Source organism: Schistocerca piceifrons, chromosome 3 (assembly GCF_021461385.2).
Source record: "Schistocerca piceifrons isolate TAMUIC-IGC-003096 chromosome 3, iqSchPice1.1, whole genome shotgun sequence".
Taxonomy (NCBI): Eukaryota; Metazoa; Arthropoda; class Insecta; order Orthoptera; family Acrididae; genus Schistocerca; species Schistocerca piceifrons.
Window position 1 is genome coordinate 446,207,078 of NC_060140.1, and position 19,781 is coordinate 446,226,858.

Here is a 19,781-nt window from a genome sequence, read left to right on the forward strand (position 1 = left end):
TGTAGCGCCTAGAACCGCTCGGCCACTACGGCCGGCAGATGTTGAGTCCCATAGTGCTCAGAGCCATCTGAACTATTTTGAAGCGGTGTAGTGCAGCAACTTGACGTGGCATGGACTGGACAAGTCTTTGGAAGTTCCCCTGCAGAAATATTGAGCCGTGCTGCCTCTAAGCCACCCATAATAGCGAAAGTGTTGTCGCTGCAGGACAAACCACCTCTCGATTATGTCCCATAGATGTTTGATGGGATTCATGTCGCATGCTCGAACAGTCCAGAATATTTTTGAAAGCTGTCGCATTGTCATCCACAAAAATTCCATCTTTGTTTCGGAACATGAAGTCCATGGATGGCTCCAAATGGCCTCCAAGCTGCCGAACACAACCATTTCTAGTCAATGATCGGTTCACTTGGAACGAGAGATCCAGTCCATTCCATGTAAACGCAGCCCATATAATTATGGAGCCACCCCCAGCTTGCACAGTGCCCTGTTGACAACCGGGGGCCATGGTTTCGTGGGGTCTGCGCCACACTTGAACCCTACCATCAGCTCTTGCCAACCGAAATTAGGACTCAGCTGACCAGGCCATGATTTTCCAGTTTGCTAAGGACTAACCGATATGGTCACGAACACAGGAGAGGAGCTGCAGGCGATATCGTACTATTAGCAAAGGCACTCGTGTCGGTCCTCTGATCAAGCCAAATTTCGCCGCATTATCCTAACGGATGCGTTCGCCTTACATTTCACGTTGATTTCTGCAGTTATTCCATGCAGTGTTATTAGTCTGTTAGCACTGAGAACCCTTCTCAAACGCCGCTGTTCTCGGTCGTTAAGTGAAGGCAGTTAGCCACTGCGTTTCTATAGTTAGAGGTACTGAAATTTGGCATTCACGGCACGCTCTTGACATTGTGATCTCGGAATATTGAATTCCTTTCCGAAATGGAATGTCCCATGCATTGCATGTAGCTCCAACTCTCATTCCGCGTTCGGAGTCTGTTAATTCCTATCGTCCGACTATAATCAAATCGGAAACCTTTTCACGTGAATCACACGAGTGCGGAAGTCAGCTCTGCCAAAGCGCAGCCCTTTTATACCTTGTATACGCCATACTACCACCAACTGTACGTGTGCATATCGTCACCCCACGGCTTCTGTAACCTCAGTGTAAAATGTATGGGGGACATAACAGCTAGTAGCCTGGACTTGTTTGTCACCAGCAATACACCATTGGGAGCCTGATATTGTTGACTCCCACTGTGATGTCACTTCCACTGCGCAAGCATTCTGCAGGCGAGTTCTCAAATGGCGAACTTATCCTGATACAATTTCGTGTTTCAGAAAAAAAAGACGTAACACCAGCCATAAGTAAAATTAAGAACTGACTTTTTTACGTGCTTAGAGGCACCACAGATATACGAATTTCAGAATTTCCACTTCAGTTTTGTACGAGGGAGAAACTACGACATTATATATGCAGTTGGCTGCCTCCACAAATGATATTTCTATCAAAATTAATAATGTTCATAGCCGGCCACTATAGCCGAGCGGTTCTAGGCGCTTCAGTCCGGAACCGCGCTGCTGCTACGGTCGCAGGTTTGAATCCTGTCTCGGGCATGAATGTGTGTGATGTCCGTAGGTTAGTTAGGTTTAGATAGTTCTAAGTCTAGCGGACTGATGTCCTCAGATGTTAAATCCCATAGAGCTTAGAGCCATTTTAACCATTTTTGAATAATGTTCATATATTTCAAACGGAATAACGATAACGTTCATTCTAGAATTAAACCAATAAATCAAAACACGGACTGATTCAATTAGAACAAATGTGTACATTGCTCTTACCTACAACTTTGAATACGGTTTACAGTAACAACATTAACATATGTGTACTGCATGCTACATTGATGAACAATCACAGAGAAATGTGCCATAAGTTGTTTACTACCTTCTGTAAGTCGTTCGTAATGGAAAAGAACTTGCAGTAGAAGAGATATCTTTCACAGAAACGAAGATGAACTAGTGTTCATAGCTCTTAAGGTATGCATTCGAGAACCCATGTTTAATAGACATTTTTCTTATTTTTATCCATATTGAAATAGGGAATAATTTTGTGTAAAAAGAGTCGAAACTCTAGTTTTCCCACATTAAGTCCAGCACCTAGCGTCCTTAATAAAAGATAAAATCCGTAGACAGACTTGAGAATCTCCATAGAAAGTAGTCACACTTTAGTATTACCAATCTCAGATCTGAATCTCAAAATAAATAAAAGTTCGTTAAATCACAAAATACATGTAGGTTGCAAACGTGGTTAACTCTCGAAAAATTATGAATTGTTGTCCAGCATTCACTGGACAAGTTATCGTAACTGCGCACGAGAAACCCACGAAATATTCTCAGAGTCCGAACCGCCTCTCGTCACCAAAAACTTACAGCTGGTGAAAGCATTCTGTGTTCAACCCGAAACGTGGGGCCAAACACTTGCTCAAACCGACAAGGACCTGCCCCATACGTTGTCCCAAAATCAAGGATCCTACTCCAGCCTCTGGATGGCCTTCCGTAGCCCGAGGTGGACGTTGCCCAGTGACCAGTTCTTATGCTCAAACTATAAACAGGTAGAGTTTATCGCATTTTATATCACAGCAAGGGCAAAACAAATAACATGTGAAGCTGAACGTTTCGAGTTGATCAAAACCAGCCGTTGAGATAAATAGTTCGCTAACAAATAACAAAACAGTTAATCTCTATGGTTTCACATTTTCGTTTTGATTAACAGTTCCTAAAAAGCTTCTTCACTTAAAATTAGTTGTTTCTCGTGGTGCCATCATAGATTCAATACAATTGGAATCTTGCGCAGTTAGAATTAAATTTAAAAATAACAAAAATATATATTGGTTTATCTGCTTTGAATTACTTTGGTCTTACACTGAATTAGTGTCGATACATTATTTAATTGCAGAAAAAAATGTGTATATATCTAAATGTGTCGCCACGAGCTCCTTATACTGAGACTTCGATCACTGCTGTACCGTTTTTTTTTTATTAAACTGTTACTAATTTATAAAGGTTTGTCTGTTACATGTGTAACGCCACAGTACTTTTAAACTTCATACTTGTTATAAATTAGATATTGACACAAGAGAGAAATAGCGCTGTTTTCAGAAACTTGCACGTAACAAATGCAATGTGGTAAGTATAACTGGAAAAAATCCGTTATTGAGCGAGATGCTTTGGTAGACAACGAAGAAAAAATTATTTCAATCAGTTCAGTAATTTTCGAGATGTAAGTCTGAAGCTGTTTGTGGACGTGAAAATTTCACACAGTAAAAAAAAAAAAATGCAAAATAAAAAAATACTACAACACTGGACCCAATTAGAATGAAGAATAGATATCTGATATCATTAGCGATAGTACAGAGATCCATACTATATGTGAATTTCAGACGTCTTACGTAAGAAATATAGGCTTTAAAGCATTTTTTTGCCACCGCAGAAAGAGAGAGCACAGTGGCGTGCCTGCAGACGTTGCTTGACGCGACAACGTCGCAGCTTTGGACCTTAGACGTCACACACCAAAATCATATGTTAACTGCTTTTATTTATTCTTACTGTAGCTGACATGAACACAGACTATTGCTAAATGCACAAGGATATTTAACTTGATCTAAACTCGTGTTTGTACCTCACTAAAAGAAGTCGATACATTCATAAGCAAAGATTATTTTAATATTCCATCACTAATTCACTGTCTTCGCATTCATTAATGCAGAAACCACGCGGGGAGCGAGTAACTATTTCAGACGAATTTAGTAATTCTTGACTGCATGTTTAAGTGTTTCGAAGTTCTCGATAGCTCACGATAAAACTTTTCAGCTACATAACTTTTCAATTAAATTTTGATTTTCCGTGTGCCCTGGACTGAGCTGAAGGTTCATGAAGTGTGGCAGACAAGCCGACTAGTGTGACGTCACAAGTTCGTTGCAGGGCCCGTATTTCTCATTGGCCCCACGCTAAGAGGGAATGACTACGACCACCAGCTCAAGGCCAAACAAAATAAGGACGTGCAAAATCGTGGAGAACAATTCCGTTCCCCAACTTGTCTTTGGACATTTTGCACAGCACCTTAACAGAAATTTGGGATAATATTTGGCTGTAATTACTCAAAGTAATCCACGTTTTGCCGGCCGGGGTGGCCGAGCGGTTCTAGGAGTACAGTCTGGAACCGCGCGACAGCTACGGTCGCAGGTTCGAATCCTGCCTCGGACATGGATGTGTGTGATGTCCTTAGGTTAGTTAGGTTTAAGTAGTTCTAAGTTCTAGGGGACTGATGACCTCAGAAGTTAAGTCCCATAGTGCTCAGAGCCTTTTTAACCCTTTTTTTTAATCCACGTTTTAAGTCCCAGATGTCTGTTATAAGCACCTCTCCGGCAGACGTCTGCGGTTTTGTCGAATTAACTGTCAACATTTGTGGCCCTACACTGCTGTGTTTGATCTCAGGGTTGAAATGCTACTCCCATGTTTCACTGTAAGAGAGAAGTTAATGAAAGAACGCCTCCCCTTGTGCAGGAAATTGTTTGTGAGGCTGTTGAGACGGCCAGGGTGGCCGAGCGGTTCTAGGCGCTACAGTCTGGAACCGCGCGGACGCTACGGTCGCAGGTTCGAATCCTGCCTCGGACATGGATGTGTGTGATGTCCTTAGGTTAGTTAGGTTTAAATAGTTCTAAGTTCTAAGAGACTGATGACCACGGCAGTTAAGACCCATAGTGTTCAGAGCCATTTGAACCTTTATATATATATACATATATATATATATATATATATATATATATATATACACTCCTGGAAATTGAAATAAGAACACCGTGAATTCATTGTCCCAGGAAGGGGAAACTTTATTGACACATTCCTGGGGTCAGATACATCACATGATCACACTGACAGAACCACAGGCACATAGACACAGGTAACAGAGCTTGCACAATGTCGGCACTAGTACAGTGTATATCCACCTTTCGCAGCAATGCAGGCTGCTATTCTCCCATGGAGACGATCGTAGAGATGCTGGATGTAGTCCTGTGGAACGGCTTGCCATGCCATTTCCACCTGGCGCCTCAGTTGGACCAGCGTTCGTGCTGGACGTGCAGACCGCGTGAGACGACGCTTCATCCAGTCCCAAACATGCTCAATGGGGGACAGATCCGGAGATCTTGCTGGCCAGGGTAGTTGACTTACAACTTCTAGAGCACGTTGGGTGGCACGGGATACATGCGGACGTGCATTGTCCTGTTGGAACAGCAAGTTCCCTTGCCGGTCTAGGAATGGTAGAACGATGGGTTCGATGACGGTTTGGATGTACCGTGCACTATTCAGTGTCCCCTCGACGATCACCAGTGGTGTACAGCCAGTGTAGGAGATCTCTCCCCACACCATGATGCCGGGTGTTGGCCCTGTGTGCCTCGGTCGTATGCAGTCCTCATTGTGGCGCTCGCCTGCACGGCGCCAAACACGCATACGACCATCATTGGCACCAAGGCAGAAGCGACTCTCATCGCTGAAGACGACACGTCTCCATTCGTCCCCCCATTCACGCCTGTCGCGACACCACTGAAGGCGGGCTGCACGATATTGGGGCGTGAGGAAGACGGCCTAACGGTGTGCGGGACCGTAGCCCAGCTTCATGGAGACGGTTGCGAATGGTCCTCGCCGATACCCCAGGAGCAACAGTGTCCCTAATTTGCTGGGAAGTGGCGGTGCGGTCCCCTACGGCACTGCGTAGGATCCTACGGTCTTGGCGTGCATCCGTGCGTCGCTGCGGTCCGGTCCCAGGTCGACGGGCACGTGCACCTTCCGCCGACCACTGGCGACAACATCGATGTACTGTGGAGACCTCACGCCCCACGTGTTGAGCAATTCGGCGGTACGTCCACCCGGCCTCCCGCATGCCCACTATACGCCCTCGCTCAAAGTCCGTCAACTGCACATACGGTTCACGTCCACGCTGTCGCGGCATGCTACCAGTGTTAAAGATTGCGATGGAGCTCCGTATGCCACGGCAAACTGGCTGACACTGACGGCGGCGGTGCACAAATGCTGCGCAGCTAGCGCCATTCGACGGCCAACACCGCGGTTCCTGGTGTGTCCGCTGTGCCGTGCGTGTGATCATTGCTTGTACAGCCCTCTCGCAGTGTCCGGAGCAAGTATGGTGGGTCTGACACACCGGTGTCAATGTGTTCTTTTTTCCATTTCCAGGAGTATATATATATATATATATATATATATATATATATATATATAGGCTGTTGATAAATTTTATTCAGTGTCCATATACAATTAAGCATAAGGTGACGAAGCACCCATGTTACAAAATTTGTCGAAGAACAGGTCCTCGTAGACAACAGTCTAAATATTGTCACAGTCTGTTGCTCGATGATTCGAAGTATGAGTTGTTAAGTGGCTTCCAAATACTCGTGACGAAAATTATTCCACCCCCTGGATACGAACTGACTACTGTTGCTCCGCGTGTTTGCCGTCTTGACTACGGAGGTGCGCTTTGAAAGGAAAGAGCAAGAATTTGTCGAGTGACACCAGGCGTCTGAGTAACTATGGACGCATGATGTCATTGTGTTAGTTGCTGTTACATTCCTTAGCCGAGCAGTCTAGAGCGCTGCAGTAAAGGACTGTGCGCTTGATCCCGGCGGAGGTTCGAGTCCTCCTTCGGGCATGGGTGTGTGTATTTGTACTTACGATAATTTAGATTAAGTAGTGCGTAAGCTGTGTGTAAGCTTAGGGACTGATGACCTTAGCAGTCCCATAAGATATCACACACATTTGAACATTTAAACTGTTACATTCAAGTTCAAAGCGATGTGCCCTTGTCTTGTACATAGTTACTTATCTAATTAGAAATTATTTTAACAATGGAAAATCCAGGATGGAATGTAACAATATTATGAAGAAGATAGTTGCTGGTCAACATACAGCGGAGATGGTGAGTCGCAGATAGGCACAACAGAAAGACTGTTAGAAAATGAGCTTTCGTCCAACAAGACCTTCGTCGGAGATATAAGATACACACACACACACACACACACACACACACACACACACACCACACTCACACGCACACACACACACACACACACACACACACACACACATACACACACAAGCGCACGCAAACGCAACTTACGCACACATGACCGCAATCTCTGGCTGCTGTGGTCTCAACAGCCAGAGACTGTGGTCATGTGTCTGTGAGCTGGGTTTACGTTCTATCTCCGATGAACGCCTTGTTGGCCGAAAGCTCCTTTTCTGACAGTCTTTTTTGTTGTGCCTATGTGCGACTCAGCATCTCGTATGGTGAGTAGCAACTACCTTTTTCATAATACTGTTCGGAATTATTTTACGTCTTCTGTTTTAATGGCGTAACTCAACAAGGGAACTAGTAATACTTCTACAAAAATAGTCAAAAACTACACTCCTGGAAATGGAAAAAAGAACACATTGACACCGGTGTGTCAGACCCACCATACTTGCTCCGGACACTGCGAGAGGGCTGTACAAGCAATGATCACACGCACGGCACAGCGGACACACCAGGAACCGCGGTGTTGGCCGTCGAATGGCGCTAGCTGCGCAGCATTTGTGCACCGCCGCCGTCAGTGTCAGCCAGTTTGCCGTGGCATACGGAGCTCCATCGCAGTCTTTAACACTGGTAGCATGCCGCGACAGCGTGGACGTGAACCGTATGTGCAGTTGACGGACTTTGAGAGAGGGCGTATAGTGGGCATGAGGGAGGCCGGGTGGACGTACCGCCGAATTGCTCAACACGTGGGGCGTGAGGTCTCCACAGTACATCGATGTTGTCGCCAGTGGTCGGCGGAAGGTGCACGTGCCCGTCGACCTGGGACCGGACCGCAGCGACGCACGGATGCACGCCAAGACCGTAGGATCCTACGCAGTGCCGTAGGGGACCGCACCGCCACATCCCAGCAAATTAGGGACACTGTTGCTCCTGGGGTATCGGCGAGGACCATTCGCGACCGTCTCCATGAAGCTGGGCTACGGTCCCGCACACCGTTAGGCCGTCTTCCGCTCACGCCTCAACATCGTGCAGCCCGCCTCCAGTGGTGTCACGACAGGCGTGAATGGAGGGACGAATGGAGACGTGTCGTCTTCAGCGATGAGAGTCGCTTCTGCCTTGGTGCCAATGATGGTCGTATGCGTGTTTGGCGCCGTGCAGGTGAGCGCCACAATCAGGACTGCATACGACCGAGGCACACAGGACCAACACCCGGCATCATGGTGTGGGGAGCGATCTCCTACACTGGCCGTACACCACTGGTGATCGTCGAGGGGACACTGAATAGTGCACGGTACATCCAAACCGTCATCGAACCCATCGTTCTACCATTCCTAGACCGGCAAGGGAACTTGCTGTTCCAACAGGACAATGCACGTCCGCATGTATCCCGTGCCACCCAACGTGCTCTAGAAGGTGTAAGTCAACTACCCTGGCCAGCAAGATCTCCGGATCTGTCCCCCATTGAGCATGTTTGGGACTGGATGAAGCGTCGTCTCACGCGGTCTGCACGTCCAGCACGAACGCTGGTCCAACTGAGGCGCCAGGTGGAAATGGCATGGCAAGCCGTTCCACAGGACTACATCCAGCATCTCTACGATCGTCTCCATGGGAGAATAGCAGCCTGCATTGTTGCGAAAGGTGGATATACACTGTGCTAGTGCCGACATTGTGCATGCTCTGTTGCCTGTGTCTATGTGCCTGTGGTTCTGTCAGTGTGATCATGTGATGTATCTGACCCCAGGAATGTGTCAATAAAGTTTCCCCTTCCTGGGACAATGAATTCACGGTGTTCTTATTTCAATTTCCAGGAGTGTATATCCTGAAGCATTATGCAAATCGTAAGCTTACACGACAAAATATTAGTCACCCTCTCAAAACAGCCGTCTGGTCGCTTTGAATCGCTGTAGATTGTGTAGAACTGACACCATGAGATCATGTGATTCTTTACCGATGATGTAGGTCATACCAGCGATGTGGAGTTTGTGTGCGTCACTGTTGAACTGAATCAGATCGGGGTCGACGTAGAGACATCACAGACTTATAGAAGGGTCTATCGTGTTTGGTAGTGCTGATGACGGTTGAAATTACCCGATTTGTCGGCGTATCAACGCGGACTGTCCGATGTGTGTATAAGAAATGGTGTACTACTCATAGCCATGGACATAGCGTAAGAACAGGGTTGGGAATATGATCCTACTTAACAGGAACCAGAGGTGGATCTCATATATCGTCAATGACAATTCGTTTCAAACATGACAAGAAATGCTGCTGCCAGTGAAGTAGTTCAGTCTCAACCACTGTCCGAGGGAAAACTGCGAAGGGAACAGCTTGCAATGGATATCTGGAATCGGAGATCTCACAAAGCCCATTGATCACTGCAGCACACGAATCTGCACTTCAGTGGGCCAAACAACACAGAAACTGGACATTAGCTAACTAGAGGTGTGTAGCGAGGTCCAAAGAGGGGCGGTGTTGTTTTTTTTACAAGTAATGTAACGTATGAAGTGCGCTAGTGGCCCAATGAGGAGGGGTGTGGATCTGTAGTTCACACCGAAGGTGGTTCTGTAATGTTTTGGGGGTATTTTTCATACCGTGATTTGGGCCCATTACGTTTACAGTTTACATAAACCTGGAAACTCATCTCAACATTGCCGGTGACCGTGTGCTGCCCTTTCTTTTCAATCTTCGCGACGAGTAAGCTGTGTATATTCCCTTCTTCCAAGATGAAAATAGCTGCGTTTACAGTGCAGCACACATACGTTCCTGGTTTGATGAACACAAAGGCACACTATCTCATCTGGACTGTCGCAGTGAATCACAGAGGATGTGCCTGGGACTATTTGGAACGGCTGGTGTAACGTAGCAATCAACATCAATACTATCTGATACCTCGATGGGATCCATTCAATGAGTGACTTCAACTGGGTATTGCTTATCAGGATTAAGTTATAGTATATCTTGTTTGCCGAACTGAAGGCATCATAAAGTCTAAGGACGGTGGTACATGGTGTTAGTGTGATGTCTTCTGGGAGTGACCAGTTTCTTTTTTTTTTTTTTTAATTCGGAGTGCTGATTTTTGGCTTAATAAAATTTGCAAACCAAGAAACTAACCGAAACTGATATTACTAGTCACAATGAGCATTTCACACCCAGTATACTGGTGAATGTACCCACTCGATAGAGGGACTTACTGTGCTAATTCCGTAGTGAGGTAGTCCACTGTTAAGTGTCGACACTTGTGCCCGCCACAGGTCCGGTGAGAAGGATGGCGCGGCACTCAGCTCGTGGGCGCGCTACCTGAAGAACAAGTATGGCAACCGCGGCAAGGACGGCAAGGATGGCGCCTCCGGCAGCGGATCTTCTCTGGCCTCTGGCGCCGGATCCTCCACGTCGGCGTCCCGACGCCTCTCCCTCGGCCTGCCACTCCGACACAATTCGGCCAGCATTGAAAGCTCTGACGACGATCAAAAAAACCCGGCAGGCTCCCCCACTTCCCCTACAGCAGCAGGTAAGTGAAATGACCACCAACTGACTACATTATGTACAAATGTTCCAGCGGTCATCACGAACTGTTCAATGATACTATAAAGCCACATGCCGCATGTCTTTGTCTTCATATTCGTTCTCTAGTATTCCGTAAAACTTACATTTCTCTTCTCGCTTTCTTTTCTCCTATTTATTAATGTTGCTTTTTCTCAGTGATGGACTTCCAACCATGTAGTTCTTGAACTCTTAATTTTTATAACTTCCTAGCTTAAAAACGGAGTTTAAAGAATTCCTCTTCGTTTGTTATAAATCTATAACAAATCCTCTCTTCTGCTATCTTTTTTTTTTTCTTTCTGACATTCAATTTACAGTTACGTCTGCGTTCCTGGAATACCCGAATATTTACGAGGGCGATAAGTTCCTGGCCTGGCGTTGATACCTGTGAAATTTCTTTTCATTATGTTGCACAATGCCAACGACCTTACCGCTGTTGTAACACCGATTCCCGTCAGATCACCGAAGTTAAGTGCTGTCGGGCTGGGCTAGCATTTGGATGGGTGACCATCCGGTCTGCCGAGCGCTGTTGGCAAGCGGGGTGCACTCAGCCCTTGTGAGGCAAACTGAGGAGCCACTTGCTTGAGAAGCAGCGGCTCTGACTTCGGAAACTGGCATACGGCCTCGAGAGCTGTATGCTGACAACATACCCCTCCATATCCGCATCCAATGACGCCTATGGTCTGAGGACGACACGGCGGCCGGTCGGTACCGTTGGGCCTTCATGGCCTGTTCGGGAGGCGTTTTTTTATGTTGCACAATAACGAAGTAGGATTTGACAGAAACCTCAACAATGACCGCATCTTATCTGAAAAGTAGGACGCAGAAGGTTGTAGAATAGAGTCAACAACATTTGAATCTGACAACAGTCATGTAAAGTATGGGGCGGTACAGGGTTTTGTTCTGGGTCCGTTGCTTTTCTTGATTCATATTAAATCTTCCACTGAATGAGAACAGTTTAACGCTTAACTCCAACTAAAAGCAAGACATTCAGTTGCTAATACGAAACTTCCAAAAGCCGCCAGTCAATGAAGTGGACCATTTGAAATTCTTAGGACTGAAGGTAAATGCAAACCTTTCTTGGTAGCACCACACTCAAGATCTTGTACGGGAACTGAATGCTGCTAAATTCAATAGAAGAGTAATCTCCACTGTCTGTGACACTGAAACGTGAAGTTTTGTATACTTTTCATACTTTCACTCTGTTATCTCCAGTATCAAATTCTGGGGCAACTCTGTGCACTAATTAAGAACTGCAAAATAATAATAGCACAATACTGTATATCAGAACATAAAAAAGTACTTTAAAAAGGGAAAAGCTGTGGCATCTGAAGTATATATTGTGGGAATAGCTATGCTATTTACCAAACTCGACACCTTTGACTTGCACACGTTCTCGATCATAAGAACTTTGTGTCATGAAAATCATTAGAGTCCAATGTAATGATTATTACATCAGCAGAGTCGTACTTTTTCATAACTTCCAGAATCGCGTTTCAGGGGTGAGAACAACTCACAGTAAGAGAAAAAATTTGCGTAAAATGTGTTGACCTAAATGTAACAATGTTTAAAATTTAGTGTATTTTTATATAAAAAAATAACAAATTTTCCCCACCAGGCCGAGAACTTTCCATCTGACCCCCTAAAGAATATCTCGATTTTGCCATATTTTAAATTTTATCGATGAACTTGTTGTATCTGCCTTACATCCCCCAGCTTTGTTCGGCCAAATACTGTGTGGCAGTTCCTTTACTGTGATCGTGTGCTGCGTACTGGTCTCCTTTTTAGCTAAAGTCCACAAACAACTAATCGTCGCGTTTACGAACATTGAGTGTTAGCACCCATAACCGAGCTGCCGTCGTTCCTCGTGGTAGAACTCTAACAATGGACTGCTCCATTTTCTTTTGGCTCCTCTAGTGGCGTGATGGAGTACTACGGCGAGGTGATTTCAGTGCGTAGGCTTCCAGGACTGCAGACATGTCCATGCAAACAAATTATGTAACTTTATTTTTTTCGACATGATAGTTAAAAGTTCAGGCAGCTACTGCTAGCCTGTTACTCTGCGGAATCCCGAGAAACTTTTATAGTAGCAACAGATTAACAGTTATGAGTCAGTCCCCTAAGCACAGTGTTGGCATGTTGCGACAGGTTTCGCAGCGGCGGCAGGTACCTCCCCTAGGAGCCAGTACCTGCAGAAACGCCGCCAGCTGTTTAAGATCGGAAGTCGGGGGAGCGAGCCCGGAAACTTCACGTGGCCTCGCGGCATTGCCGTCGGCCCGGACAACAGTATCGTCGTAGCAGACTCGAGCAACCACCGCGTACAGGTCTTCGACGCCAATGGCACCTTCGTCAAGGAGTTTGGCAGCTACGGCAGCGGTGAGGGCGAATTCGATTGCCTCGCCGGAGTCGCTGTCAACCGTATCGGCCAGTTCATCATCGCAGACAGATACAACCATCGCATCCAGGTAGGTAACGTTAAGTATGCCTCTAGCTCTGCAGATGTTTCAAACTAATCCTCGCGCGATTAAAGGTCCATTCGCACTTGACAGAACGGAATTGAACAGAATGTCGAAACATTACAAAATGCATCTCATATGCCGGTATTCACACAGGCCGTCAAAGGAACAGAACGAGAGGTCAGATCAAGGTTACTCACAAGGGAACCTCCCCATCGCACCACCCTCAGATTTAGTTGTAAGTTGGCACAGTGGATAGGCCTTGAAAAACGAAACACAGATCAATCGAGAAAACAGGAAGAAGTTGTGTCGAACCATGAAAAAAATAAGCAAAATATACAAACTGAGTAGTCCATGCGCAAGATAGGCAACATCAAGGACACTGTGAGCCTAGGAGTACCGTGGTCCAGTGGTTAGCGTGAGCAGCTGCGGAACGAGAGGTCCTTGTTTCAAGTCTTCCCTCGAGTGAAAAGTTTAATTTTTTTTTATTTTCAGACAATTATCAAACTTCAGGCATTCACACATAATCAACTTTGCTCTCCAAAATTCCAGGACATGTTCAGACTTGCTTGGACATATGCAGGATTTGACGGTCTACACACGGAAAAATTTGAAAGCGTTTAAAACATATGTTTTGACAGAGCACAGGGAAAACTGCAACTGTGAAACTGTTGCATTCATTTGTTGCAGTTTATGTGACCAACTCTTATGTTTTCATCACTTTTTGGGAGTGATTGTCACATCCAAAAGAAAACCTAAATCGGGCAAGGTAGAAGAATCTTTTTTCCCATTCGCCAAATGTACAAGTTAGGTGGGTCGACAACATACTCCCGTCACGTGACACACATGCCGTCACCAGTGTCGTATAGAATATATTAGACGTGTTTTCCTGTGGAGGAATCGGTTGACCTATGACCTTCCGATCAAATGTTTTCGGTTCCCATTGGAGAGACACGTCCTTTGGTCTACTACTCGCACGGTTTTGCAGACATAAAACTTACTACAGTGAACAGAGACGTCAATGAACGAACGGACAGATCATAACTTTGCGAAAATAAAGAAAGTAAACTTTTCACTCGAGGGAAGACTTGAACCAAGGACCTCTCGTTCCGCAGCTGCTCACGCTAACCACGGGACCGCTGCGCTCCTGAGCTCACAGTGTCCTTGATGTTGCATATCTTGCACATAGACTACTCAGTTTGTATATTTTGCTTATTTTTTTCATAGTTCCACACAACTTCTTCCTGTTTTCTCGATTGATCTGTGTTCAGTTTTTCAAGGCCTATCCACTGTGCCAACTTATAACTAAATCTGAGAGGGGTGCGATGGGGAGGTTCCCTTGTCAGAAAGAAAGTTTTCACGTAGATGTTGGTGTGCGGAACGGTGTCGTCTGTTAACATCAAAAGTTAACCTAGTTCGGCCGCACTTACGCTCATTACAGTAATGGATGTTGTGTTTTTGAATCTTCTTAATCTTTATTATTTTGGTTTAGGACAAGAGGAATACTCGATACAAGTCATCGGCTGCTGTGGCGTCACAATGTGGTGTGTACTTTCACAGTTTGGTTTTTAGCTGACCAAGTAAATGACAGACTGCCATGAAGCATAGCCCAAAGTCTAGGTTAGGTTGGAAGGTGACAGACTGGTTGTGAAATGGCGAAGTCAACGAAGGTGAAAGCAAAACACGTGGTGGTGTTGACGGACTGATCAGCAGCTTAGCCAGCTTGAAAATCACTGATATCACGATATAATCACCATGTTGCTTACGATGTTTGTCACATGCAAGGAGGTACTGTATAATAAGGGGAGCTGTCACAAGCTTGAAGCCGACATCGGTCACGTTAGTTGTCCCGAACATTATCTTCTTATGGAAGCAATTAGATCAAAAATATCAGCTCGCGTCATTTATGGGTGTTCTAATCATTCTAAGAATGGTTGGTCATTCGAAACATATAACAAAATAAAACTCGGTATACATATCAAACCAAAAATACCTCTCAGAATGTATTCCCGACGCTGTGTCATTCACACAATCAAAGTAATAGTTTCTGTTTAAAAGAAACTGTCTTCTGCACATGGCAGAAATGAAGATCATGAAGCATTCATAAACAGTAGTCAGTTAAAGTTTTGGGTCGTCTAACATGGCAATGCTGGCTTAAAAACAACAAACAGCGTAAGTCTATAGCGGCATCTCTACGTATTATATCTGCATGGTCGCATGTTTCCTATATCACTGGTCACAACCGACGACTAGTTTCGAATATTCCTCTTTATTGTTTGCTTTGTTTTCCTAACACATTGTAAATGGTTCCACGATGACATGGATTTTTTTTCCATTGAGCATTCATCCACCTGAAAACGAAAAATTATTTTGTTTTACAGTAACTGGACAAATACAAAGCGTGCACAATATTTAAATAAGAACATAAATTGACGAAATAGATTTCACTAAATATTCTTTTTTTATTAGGAAAAAAGGAAGGTCTATGCATCAAGAAAAATAGTTGTTTTCAACTTTATTCAATTTACCGTACAAACTTTTTCAATAATATCCATTACCAAGTTTTCTTTGGCTATTAATAAATGTTGTTATGCTTGTTCGTTAATTTAGGATATTATGTTCCGACTTCTTGTAACGCAAACGATATTTCATAACCTCACTTTGAGCGTTAAGTAGCGGGTTAAGCAAAGTTACGTTGTGTTCAAGTCCAATCTAGTGTGAACACACCACCATTTGACAGTGGAATTGCATGTCATTCCATTCCGTTCCAACATCTAGTGTGAATAGGCCCTATACTGAAAATGTTATTATTTTGCACTCAGTGCAAATTGCCCTTATGGGACGCTAACTGCAGTTCCTGGTCATATTTCATTATACTGTAGCGACCGCTACTCACGTCGACTACCGTGTCTGCCCATGTTAGTCCCGTTCGCGCCATCCATAGATACAGTTGTGTCGCAAATTCAGTGACTGCTCGGCAATAAATGAATGGCGAAAACCGCCAAGTTTGAATCCGCCGCTTGGAGGGCTGAAGAAGGTTGTTTCCTACTCCTTCGAGTTATCATTTTTGTTTTTATGCTCATTCTGTTCCTTGGTTACTGTTTTTGTTGTTTACAAGTCACCCATATAGCAACTATGCTTCTTTTTCTGTAATTCCAAGCAATAAACCATTCAAGTATATTCTCAATGCGTGTTCGAAAATTTATTAAGTACTGGTAGTTCTACATAACGAGAATATACCCGTCAATACTGAATGTTTCAAAATGAATGTGGGAGTTTTAAAACTTTATAGCATTTTTTACTTTTAGCTTCCAATTACCATATGAGTAAACTTTAAATAAAAGAACAACTCGGTTCTGTTTGTGTACCTTGTGCATACATGTGTACTGTTTCCTGTATCTGCCATTAGAAAATGCTAGTAGCAAGATGATGACTGGTTTATTTTACGCTTTGCAAGGACTGACTTTCTTGTTACAACACAAAATACATTTTGTATTAAGTTCCATTGTAACCCTTCAAGTGATAATATCCATCAATGATGTCGTCATTTTAAAGACATCGGCTGTCTCTACATAGGAAAGAGTACTCGATGACTAAGAGTGACCAAAGAAAATGTTGAACGAGTGAGGGAGTCTCTCACATGTAGCCCCACGAAATCAGTTTGGAAAGTTAGTCGTGAATTAGCAATTCCAGTGATGTCTGTATGGAGACTTTTAAAGAAACACTTGCAAATATGTCATCATTTGCAGTTGTTAAAAGCTCTAAAGCCTGCAGACTACCATTTAAGTGACAACTTTGTAAAAAAATTGTTGTTGCATGATGATGAAGATATTCTAGAGCTTGTCATCTACAGTGATGAGTCTACTTTTCACCTAAGTGGAAATGTGAACATACATAATGTGTGCATCTGACGGTCAAAAAAATCCCTGCAAGATGGCACAATTGCAACGAGACTCCCCTAAATTGAATATTTTTGTTGCCATACCCTGGCACGCAGTTAGTGGGCATTACTTTTTCTGTGAAACGACTGAAATTGATGTTTCTTATTTTGGTGTGCTAGAACTATGGATTTTTCCTAGACCGGAAGAAGCTGAGCCACAAAACTTTATTTACCAGCAATATGGTGCACCATCTCACTAGCATAATTCAGTATGTCACTGGTTAAATGACACTGTACTCAACTGCTGGATAGGACGCAAGGGGTTGTTTGAAAGTTCATTTTGCATGACCTCCACATTCACTTGATCTGACGCTATTGTACTTTTACTTTTGGATATTCAAAAAGGATCATATGTATATACATCCACTACCAGCTAGTATAGCTGACTGAAGAAACAGGATTTACGCAGTTGTTACAACAATTACTACAGACGTACTGATCAAGGTCTGGGAGGAACTCTCGTATTGACTCAATGTGTGTCATGTGATTAAACACTTATAAGTAAACAATATCTGAGTTACTCTTTCATTTGATGTATTATTTATAATTGTAAATTGAGCGTAATAAATGTTCTTCTTCTTCTTTCTTGGCTCTACAGCTCATGATGACCCTTGGTATCTTCTACAGTTTCCTTCCATTTCTCTCAGTCCTTTGCCAGTACTCTCCAGTTTCTATAGCCCATCTTCCTAAGATCTTCGATTACTCCATCTTCCCATCTGGCTCTTGGTCGACCACGTCCTCTCTGCTCTCCCGGCTTTCCTTGTAATATTCTTTTTGATACCTCTGTATCATTCATGCGCGCCACATGTCCCGCCCACCTCAGTCTGGATGATTTCACTATCCTCCTGATGGGTTGGTCTTTGTATATGATGCACAACTTATGTTTGTATCCCCTCCTCCATCCTCCTCTTTCACAGATTGGGCTGATGATTCGTCTAAGTACCTTTCTTTCAAATGCATCCAATATTTCAATATCTTTAGTTGTTAATGTCCAGGTTTCAGAATCATATGTGAACACCGGTCATATAAGTGATTTGTAGAAAGTTAATTTAGTGGTATGAGTCAGGAGCCTTGAGGACAGAAGTCTTGTTAGGGCAAAATAGGCTCTGTTGGCTTGTATTAATCTCTGCTTAATTTTATAGGAGGTATCATTTAGATGGGTAACTGTCGAGTCCAGGTATTTGAAATGTTCAACCCTCCCAAACATATAATTGCCCATTGTTATTGCATTTAGCATATTTTCTCTATGTGCTTTTCCAGCTGCCATATATTTTGCTTTTTGTTCATTAATAATTAACCCCATGTTTCTACTAGCCTGTTTGAGAGCTGTAAATGTCTCTTCCATTGCTTTTTGTTTTCTTGCTATTATATCTATGTCATCTGCATGGGTCAGTATCTGCACTGATTTATAGAAGATCATTCCTCTATTCAGAAGATTTGCATTTCTCATCGCCCAATCTAGAGTGGTATTAAAGAGAAGACATGCCAATGCATCCCCTTGTTGCACTTCGTTTTTAATACTCAATGTAATGGACATCATTCCTCCTATTCTTATACTACCTTGTATTTCGCTCATTGTCATTCTTACCAGCCTTACCAACTTTCTCAAGATTCCCAGTTCAACTAGGGCTTGATATAACTGCTCTCTATTTATGTTATCATAAGCTGCTTTGAAATCTATAAAGAGGTGATGCGTGCCAACCCTGTATTCATTTGTTTTTTTCCAGGATTTGTCTGAAGGTGAATATTTGATGTATAGTTGACTTCCTGGGGAGAAATCCGTGTTGGTACAGCCCTGTCTCACTCTGTGTGATTGGGAGGATTCTGTCGAATAGTATATTAGAGACTATTTTATATCCCAGATTAAGTAGTGTGATCCCTCTGTAATTGACATTCTCCCTCTGATCTCCTTTCTTATCTGTGGGAAATATGATACCCTCTTTCCATTGTTGGGGCATTTTCTCCTCTTCCCATATTCTGGTGAACATTTTCAGAAGGCTTCATTCCAGCTCTCTACCTCCTTGCTTAAACAGTTCTGCTGGAATACCATCTGCCCCTGCCAACTTGTTGTTTTTCAATTTCTTCATGGCAATTTTCACTTCTTCTACATTTGGTGGGGCAGTGTTGTTGTCTAGGTCCTCTTCCCCATTCGTTTCTATTGGATTCCCTGGTACAGTTATTCTATGGTTGAGGAGGCTATAAGAATACCTGCACCATCTTTCACATATTCCCTTCTCTTCACTTACTATATTCCCTGTATCACCTCTTATTAAGCTTGTTTTACTACCAAAAGGCTTCCATGTCGCATTCACCTTTCTATAGAATTTTCTTATTTCGTTTTTGCTTCTCATGAGCTCCATTTCTTTGACACTTGCTTTCATCCATTCTCTCTTTTTTCTTTGGTGAGTCCTCTTTTCAATCCTCCAGTTTTCTTTGTATTCTTCTGCTATCCTTCTCGTACAGTGTGATCGCATTGACCTTCTATATGCTTCGTTCCTTTCTTTAGTTGCTATTTCGCATTCGGTATCAAACCATGATGGTCTTACTTGTCTTGTCCCAATTCCAAGTATCTGTTTTGCTGATGTCTCCACCATCTTTTTTATTGCTCCCCACTGATCTTAGATGTTGTTATATTCTCCAACATTTTCTGGAATCCAAGTTATTTTCTCCTGATACTGTTATCTAACTTTCACTGACTCTAAAGTTGTTATATTTCTGTGCCCTGGGTCAGACTCCTTTTGCTGCATTAGATATCCTCGCCCTCACCCAT

The 19,781-nt window shown here is 43.8% G+C and overlaps 1 protein-coding gene and 1 pseudogene across 4 annotated transcripts in view; both read left to right on the forward strand.

The window, feature by feature from the left end:
* Window positions 1-19,781, forward strand: part of LOC124788252 (hornerin) — a 299,601-nt gene that overhangs the window by 266,887 nt on the left and 12,933 nt on the right. For all 4 annotated transcript variants that reach the window (XM_047255445.1, XM_047255447.1, XM_047255448.1 and 1 more), the window contains 2 exons: window positions 10,327-10,583; window positions 12,764-13,080. In XM_047255445.1, coding sequence (XP_047111401.1) covers window positions 10,327-10,583; window positions 12,764-13,080 — 574 coding nt within the window. The remainder of the gene's footprint in view (window positions 1-10,326; window positions 10,584-12,763; window positions 13,081-19,781) is intronic.
* Window positions 11,033-11,150, forward strand: LOC124790297 (annotated as a pseudogene).